General features: G+C 36.7%; 2 protein-coding genes across 3 annotated transcripts in view; both read left to right on the top strand.

Moving 5' to 3' along the window:
- The window catches only part of LOC107756656 (uncharacterized), a 27,375-nt gene extending 21,654 nt beyond the window's left edge, over positions 1 to 5,721 (top strand). Inside the window, exon 9 of the mRNA XM_016573851.1 lies at positions 4,666 to 5,721. Within this exon, the coding sequence (XP_016429337.1) occupies positions 4,666 to 4,886 (221 nt within the window). The 3' untranslated portion in view covers positions 4,887 to 5,721. The remainder of the gene's footprint in view (positions 1 to 4,665) is intronic.
- Positions 5,722 to 6,827: 1,106 nt separating this feature from the next.
- The window catches only part of LOC107756653 (tumor necrosis factor receptor superfamily member 1B-like), a 16,485-nt gene continuing 14,884 nt past the window's right edge, over positions 6,828 to 8,428 (top strand). The window contains exon 1 of one of the 2 annotated variants that reach the window (XM_016573849.1): positions 6,828 to 6,974. In XM_016573849.1, the coding sequence (XP_016429335.1) occupies positions 6,912 to 6,974 (63 nt within the window). In that variant the 5' untranslated portion in view covers positions 6,828 to 6,911. The remainder of the gene's footprint in view (positions 6,975 to 8,428) is intronic. The other variant, XM_016573850.1, reaches the window with a different exon arrangement.

Raw genomic sequence — 8,428 nt, 5'->3', positions numbered from 1 at the left:
AAAAAAATTCACCCCCTCACAGTTGTCATAAAGGGCAAAATTAGCTATATAGACCAAAACCACTTTTTGTACCAGGCTGTAAACATATTTTTTTCTGCTGTAAAGTTGGGCATTTTAACTTGGGGAGTCTATGGGACTGACTCCCTTTTGGAGCCAGCCTCTAGCGGCCAGTCGATGAATTGCAGTTTAAGTCACTTCCGTGTTGGTTTCACGAGAGAGACCGGAAGGTTGCCGCTTGCTTATTACACACACAGGGACACACAGCAGCACACAAACTTGCCAAATATTAAAAATGAAAGGATTACAATGTAAAAGATTATTATTTTGTAGGCTACATGCAACCCATAAACACAATCAAGCCTAGAAAAAAAACAGTGAACCACCCCTTTAAGGCTTAATATAATTTAAACGGATGAGTTATAAAAAAAATTAATCCCCCTCACAGTTGTCATGAAGGGCAAAATTAGCTATATAGTAGGCCTGTCGCAATAATCAATATATCGACTTATCATAATGGATAGTCATTGCATGTATCAAAATTAGCCTACCCCTTTGCTCACGCACGAGCAGATCTGTTTCCTCTCTGGAGATGCGTTCAGTCTTTGCGCTTGCAAATTTCGCCGTAATAGCAAACCCGGGGGATGAGACTCTTAAAGGGAATGGGAGATGAGACTCTGATTGGTATATTGCATGTTATGCCCAAAACACACCCATTACTCATTAAGAGAATAGGGACAAACCTTTTAGACCATTTTCCCGTCGTTAAGCTAGCAAAAGTGGATTCGGACACACCATAAGTGCACCTGCGCTGTGCGCTTCAGACCATGTGCTTAGATCTTTAAAATAGGGCCCAAAGAGTGTTGGATGAAGTGGTAATGAACCTAAAGTCAACTGAAACCAAATCTGCAAATTCTACTGTTGGCCTGCGATGAAAATCTCTAGTAGTTGAACACCTGCATGTGCTGTGAACGATTGCACAGGTAGCCTCTTCATTCAATTTCATTTCACAATAGGCCTACTTTGTAGCAGTTGTAAGCTAGATCTTTTATGACTGTCATGATTAAAGTGAAATGTGAAATGAATGAAAAGTGTCGATTGCAGCATTTGATTTATAGTAGATTTGCTTTATTACGTTACATCAGATTTCTTTTTAAACACGGTTTTGAGCATTATAACCAATCACACACATTTCTGTTGAGTTTATGAATGAAATGTCCAATCAGAGGCGTCACCGCGGAGAACTCCGCAGCTGTTCAGTGCACATTCTCATTGACTGAATTCTCTCATCAGCATGAACAACAAACTGCATAAAATAGGCTATGTAGGGCCCTATGATTTCTGCAATGTGGAAAACGTGGATGGCATCATGAAATCCAGTCCTGACAACGGAATTTACAGAATAACATGGGATGTCATGGAATTTGCCAAATTTTTGATGGATATATGAAAAGTAGGTCAGTACACTTAAATCAAAATACTATATGGACTAGTATCTGTAAATATTAAGCTGCAAAAATACGATTTAAATATGAATCCTGCGTGTCTCTGTGAATTCATGGCACAGACGCGTGGTTTCGTTTACTACACACATACTGAAGCGTGCGCGACGCTGGTGGTGTTTTTTAGCATCTGCTGCCTCAATATATGAGTTCATGAACACATGAACATAATCTCTAGAACTACTCTGAGAGTCACTTCATGAGCATTTGACCGTTTCTTTTGATTAAAACTATCATTATCATATACAAACAGAAACCTAAAGGTCTTCACAGCAACCCCTCAAAATAAAAGTATGGTTTAACTTGAAGAAACCATGACAGAAATATTACTTAATATAATGATATTACAACTACTAATAATAAAATGATTATTTTATAATTAAAACATTATTTTTAAAGGAATATTTACCAGAATTTATTTAGCACAAATTTATTTAAATAAATAAAATAATAATGCATATTTTTTTAATATAAAATCAATTAATTAGAGATGCTTTTGATTATTAATATTTAATGAAACCTTTCAAATAGAATTCAGAAAATTAATGGAAAACAGAATTTGGTAAAAAAAAAATAAAACTGAATTTGAGAAGAAATAAAACATTTCATAGGACCTTAAAAGTGTAATTTTTGTTTTGAGTTTCATGACATGCTTTTTGATAAATAAAATTTAATTTAACCATTAAAACAGAATCCAGAAAAAAATTATAATGGAAAAAACTGAATTTTGAAAAAAAAAAAAAAAAACTGAATTTGGGAAAAAATTTAATATATTTCATAGGGCCCAAGCTATGTAAGTAAGAAATTGATTTTGTAGTGTAGACAGCAGCTTCAGTGATTATAATGGGAGTTTTTGCGAAAGTGCATAACTCACATCAGACTGAAGTCATGGCTTTGGTGTTCTTTGCTCACTTTCTTTATATAATCTATTCCCAGTTTGAACATCTGTTTTGTTTTTCGTGATAGCTACTGAAATAACCAATGTGAAGTCTTGATTGTCTAGGCTAATCTGTAAAAACTAAGCAATTCATAAACTGTTCATGCTTTACCCTTTCTATTAGTTCTAATCGATATTAATGATCATTATCACCATATCAAGAGCAATAATCAGCAATAATGATTTTTTTCATGATATTGCTGCTTCACCTTCTAATGGGTTTATTTTTTTATTTATAGGCTATTTACATTATGCGATTTTTGTGTAAATATGTGTACATGAGCAACATTAAACAGTCTGTGTAAATAAACATAAATGCCATGTCAGATGCAGCTACTGTTACACCTTTGCAGTGTAAAGATGGCTTTTGTTGATGCTGGAAAAAAATTATAGTGTTATAGTATTGTGATTGACTGAAGTAACTGGTTAAATTTGACATAAAAATACAACACTACTTGAGCACAGTTTTTGGATACTCTACCCACTTCTGGAAAATACGGCGTAAGAACATCACTTTTTGCATTGCTCTTTGTCTTTTTTTGGCTGGCAGTATACATCATCTACTTTTGGTTTAGTGTAAAAGAGTAATGGATGACTAGCTGTTTATTTATGGGCAACTGTTAATTTACAAACAAAAGGCATTTTGCAATACCTTCCAAAGAATATTTATTTTTAATTTTTATATAGCAGGTTGGAGATTAAAGTCCATGTAAAGCGTTAAATTATCGAATGTGTTCTGAGTTTGCCACACCACAGAAAAATGCGTTATTAACCACCCAGCCAGATTTGAATGATAAAAAGAGCCGCCAAGTAAATAAAATACGTTTTTTAAATCTTGAAAAAATAAGCCGTATTCTCTGCTCTCAAACACTGGGGGTGTGTCCAATGGCGGCGCTGAAACCACGCCCACTCGCGGAAAAGCTGCCGTCTCTATCAACTGTCAAATACCGCTACAACCTGAATGGTTTGCTGCCAATTGGATTTACACAGCCATACAACAAGTAATATGCAATTATACGTGACAAAGGCATAGCTAGCTAGCAAACTGGCTGCAGTAACTAACGGTAATGACAGCAACTCGCAAACCATTGATGCTAATGCGCTCTAGTTATTATAGTGTTAGGGGAGGGGCCATGCTCAGTGGATCCAGTGTGTCATCGAGACCTGATTTTAGCCCCTCCCCAAAAATAATTCTGAACATACCATACCATAACCATACCATAATTCAGTACTACATAGTTCACAGTCTTTCTAACGTGTTTCAGCAATACATTTCTAACATTTATAATGTGTTTAGAAACAATTCTCTGATTTGCCTTTACACGGACTTTAAATGTTTTTGATTGTTTATGTGATGTGTGATGAACTTCTTTTAGCTTCACTTAACCTCTGGAACAGACACACCTCATGTTTCCTGAACAGTTAATCACAGAGCACTTTGTTCGAGTCCACTATTGTCTAAATTTCCACTTTTACTTCCTGTTCTGTTGGGTTTTTTTTTTTTCACTTTTACAACATAGTTGCTTTTTTGATTGTTTTGGATTTCCTGCTAAAGATCATTACCAAGACTCAGTAACAAAAACGCCCATAATAAATGTAAGCTATGGCAAACTGAACAAGGAAAAAGTATTAGTGGAAAAATAAACCTTGCTCTTGGTTCCTCTCTGTCTGCCGGCCTAGACAGTATTTTAAGATTTCACAGTTGCACTCCAAAGCTATTTCAAAAGGCAAACAGTAACATTATGGTGCCTTGTTTTGAAAGAAAGCTGTATGCTTTCTGGAGAATGTTATGCCAGAATGCATCCCATAATACTAGATTGAGCATGTTGCAATGCACATGTATGTGCATAAGATGTAATTTATTCTTAATACTATAATAATAATAATAATTAATAATAATTCAAGATAACTCAAAATAATTAAGCAGCAAATCAGCATATTAGAATGATTTCTGAAGGATCATGTGACATTGAAAATTGGAGTATGATGCTGAAAATTCAGCTTTGCATCACAGAAATAAGTTACATTTTGAAATATATTCAGATACAAGCCAGTTATTTTAAATTGTAATAATATTTCAGAATTTTACTGTGTTATTGGTCAAATAAATGCAGCCTTGGTGAGCATAAGAGACTTCTTTAAAAAAAGAATGCCTAAGGCTTTAATAGGGGTCATTTTTTATTTTAAGTAGAAAAGCCTGTTGACTTCATCATTATTTGTCTGTAATAGGGTCCATCTACATCTACTCTCCTGGAATGGTGATTTTGGGCTCCAACTCGGGTGATAAAAAGGAAGAGGCAGGAGTTTGCGAAGAAGGCGTTCCCCTCATCAGCAGACCACAGCAAGAGTCAAATCCACCCTCGCAAGAGATCAGAATAAGAATAAGCGCACAGGAAGAGGCCGAGGAGGAACTGAGCTTGAGTTTTCCTGTGCCGGCAACTGGAAAGTGAGAACTCGAACGTGGTTTCTTGCATCTTTCATGATGGCCTTTAGGAAGATTCCAGGTTGAATCACAAGGCTGAAAATCACAAGTGGCCAGATATAAGATTCCTGGTAAAGCATAACATCAGCAATGGCCAAGTCATGGTTTCAGTTCCAGAGAAACATGCACGCTGGCAAAATGTACAGGCTACCTTGATTGCACTGTATGTCGAATACGGAATGCGCAGATGTACAAGATGGAAAACGCTGAGTAATAACTTTTGCTTTCTTGTACATCAAGGAAAAGATTTATGCTTCATTTAAGTTGGTCAGTTTTTTTAAATGCACATGTCTGAATTGCTGCTGCAGCGAAAATGAGACAAACACATGCATGAAGACTGTGCACAGGAGGTACAGACGAAAGGGTGAGAAAAACGCCCTCAAAGGTGTTATGAGTTTTCAAAATGAATATCCTATAAGACAGAGGCAGCATAACTGAAATGCACATGATGTGTATGAATTGTTTTATTGTTTAAGCGAGTGGTCGAGATCCTAACAACTGCGTCTGTATGTTTCTAATCACACTTTTGTTCTACTATGTGGGTGTTTCATATGCATGTCTAAAAATACCCCACCTCACCTTCGGAAAGAAGGTGTCTGATTTGACTGTTGTAGGAGGTCTGGTCGGGACAGACTGTGTCTGCCCTGCCACCTTTACAGCACGTGTTCAGAATGACATTTCTTCATTCATCTCACTTGAGCTTGTGTGCTTGTCGTTTTGCTTTGTTTGCAGTGTACATGAATGTTTGATTATAACATTTGTAAATGAATGTGTTCTGATTCTTCATTAATATCAAGTCAATAAAGTCCATTCCTTCAACAATTACAGAATCTATCTATCTATCGTTCTATCGATCTATCTATCGTTCTATCTATCTATCGTTCTATCTATCTATCTGTCGTTATTTCTGTTGTTCTTTCTATAATTCTATCGCTCTTTCATTCTATCTATCGTTTTATCATTCTACATCTACCATTGTTCTAACTATCATTCTAGTGTTCTTTCTGTCTGTTGTTCTTTCTATCATTTTGTCGTTCTATCATTCTATCTACCTTTCTGTCTATATTTCTGTCATTCTATCTTTTGTTCTATCATTCTTTCTATCTTTCATTGTATTGTTTTTATCTAACTATTGTTCTATCATTCTATCTACTGTTCTTTCTATCTATTCTATCGACATTCTGTTCTACAGCTCTTTCTGTTGATCTATCTACTGTTCTTTCTATCATTCTATCACTCCTTCTGTCTATGGCTCCTTCATTCTATCACTCTATTTTATCATTCTACATCTACCGTTCTTTCTATTGTTCTATTGTTATTTCTATCATTCTATTGTTCTATCTATCATTATGTCATTCTTTCTATAATTCTGTCGTTCTAACTTTCATTCTTTCTATCTGTCATAGTTTTTATCTATTGTTCTTCAATCTGCTGTTCTGTCTGTCGTTATCATCTATCTATAAATATATCTATCTTTTCTTTCTTTCTATTCTGTCTACTGTTCTGCCTGTCGTTATCTATCTATCTCTAGCTGTCTGTCTGTCTGTCTGTCTGTCTTTCTATTGTTGTCATTCTGTCTGTCGTTATCTAACACAATGTGTAGTCTACAATGGATGGGTTTATATGTACACTGCACATATTTGTATTTTTTCTTTTGCATTTTCCAAATATATAATATTTGAGTGCCTTAACTGAAAATCATTTTCACAAATTTGCTTAGTGACATAGAAACTGTTCAGAGCATCAATTATTTCTCCTTCATTTACCTCATAAGTTTGATTTTTCCTAAATCCTCATTCCAGGGTTGAAAGGAATTTTTGACTCTACAGTGCAGGAGGAGCTCATGTCACTCAGAGGCAAGAGTGTGGTCTGCTCTGCTGTGTGCTTGTGTCAAACACGCCGTCGCTTCCTGGTTACAGGGGGACTGCCGTGCAACATTTCCGGGAGTGATGGTCAGTTACTTGAGTTCGGTCGCGCGGGTCGCTGAAGGATCATGCTGATTCTCATCTCACGGTTATTATTTATGGCGGCGGTGTGGCGTGTGGCAGAAGGGAAGGTAACGAACAGGTTTATATGTGTTGCTGACAACGCAATGTAATGATTCATTCTTATACTTACATGACTTTCACAAGTGTGTTTTGATAGAGATGAAAAGATTCTTCTGAAAAACACTAAACGAAAAACAAACGTTATTCTCGGATTCTAAGTGTGTGTCGTAGAAATGAAAGATATATTTATTTTCAGTTGTGTTCTGTTCTTGTGCTGTTGGAATTTCCAGCAGAGCATGCGTGCTTGGTTGCTGTCTCAAATCGTAGTGCGCTGCCTACTGTTTTGCTTATCACGTGCATAGGCTACTTTAGTGCGCTTTCTACCTAGGCTTTCTACCTAGACCTAGTATGCAGCCTACGTAGAACATTGTGGGTGGCATAGTGACCTAATGTACTACATGTCTTGACATCTTATATAGGAATTATAGGCATCTTAAAACATAGCGTGTTGCATATTTAGCGTTTTGGGCAGCTACCTAAATTATAGATTTTTTTGAGGGGGGAATGAAGGAAAATCTAGTGACCTGCCTACCTATATGGCATATTTGGGAACATAAATCATAATGTAACTGCCTATAAACAGCATTTTTAAGTGTTGTTGGCAAAAAAATTGAGCTGGGCATCATAAGTATTTCACAGCATTTTGGCCACAACATTGGAAAAACTAAGTGAGTCACCCACCCAAACTGCATTCTTGAGCATCATGGGTATTTAAAAAAATAGCATGCTTGGATAACATTTTGGGCATCTTGGGCACTACTAGTCTACTTAGACTCTATGTTTGGTCTTCATCAAAACCCAGCAAGCTTGCCTACCCAGGTGGTATTTTTGAGAACGGTGGTCTACGTGAAAAACTAAGGGACCTGCCTACCTAGATGGCTGCCTAGACAGCATTTCTGGTTGTCTTTGGCAAACCAAAATGAGCTGGGCATCATAAGACCCTGTTGAAAAAACAGCATATGCTGGTAAGGTATGTCTTGAAGCATGGCAGCTGGTTTAAGCTGGTCCTTTGTTGGTCATGAGCTGGTTATGAGCTGGTCCTGAGCAAGAGCCAGTTGCTTGGGACCAGCACCTGACCAGGACCAGCTTAAAGCAACTCAAACCAGCTGTCATGCTTCAAAACATGCCTAACCAGCATATGCAGTTTTTTTTAGTGTACCTACACAGTATTTTTGGGCAAAACTAGTGAACTACCTACCCAAACGGCAATGTTTAGCATCATAAGTATCTTAAAGGGGTGGTTCACTGTTTTTTTTTTTCTAGGCTTGATTGTGTTTATGGGGTGCAGTCTAACATGTGTTAATGCTTAATTTTTTTTAAAACGCATTATTTTTCATATAATTTACCTTTATTCCACACCGCTCTGTCCCTTCTCTGAGAAAAGCGTTGATCATTTTCTTCTTTTATGAAGCCCCTCCCTCAGAAATACGGGATGGGCTCTGATTGGTTAGCTAGCCCAGTG

The sequence above is a fragment of the Sinocyclocheilus rhinocerous genome, unplaced genomic scaffold (genome assembly GCF_001515625.1).
Source record: "Sinocyclocheilus rhinocerous isolate Xijiao unplaced genomic scaffold, SAMN03320098_v1.1 scaffold532, whole genome shotgun sequence".
In the NCBI taxonomy this organism is placed as follows: Eukaryota; Metazoa; Chordata; class Actinopteri; order Cypriniformes; family Cyprinidae; genus Sinocyclocheilus; species Sinocyclocheilus rhinocerous.
The sequence above is the reverse complement of the archived record's forward strand: the minus strand, read 5'-3'. Positions and strand labels throughout refer to the sequence as shown.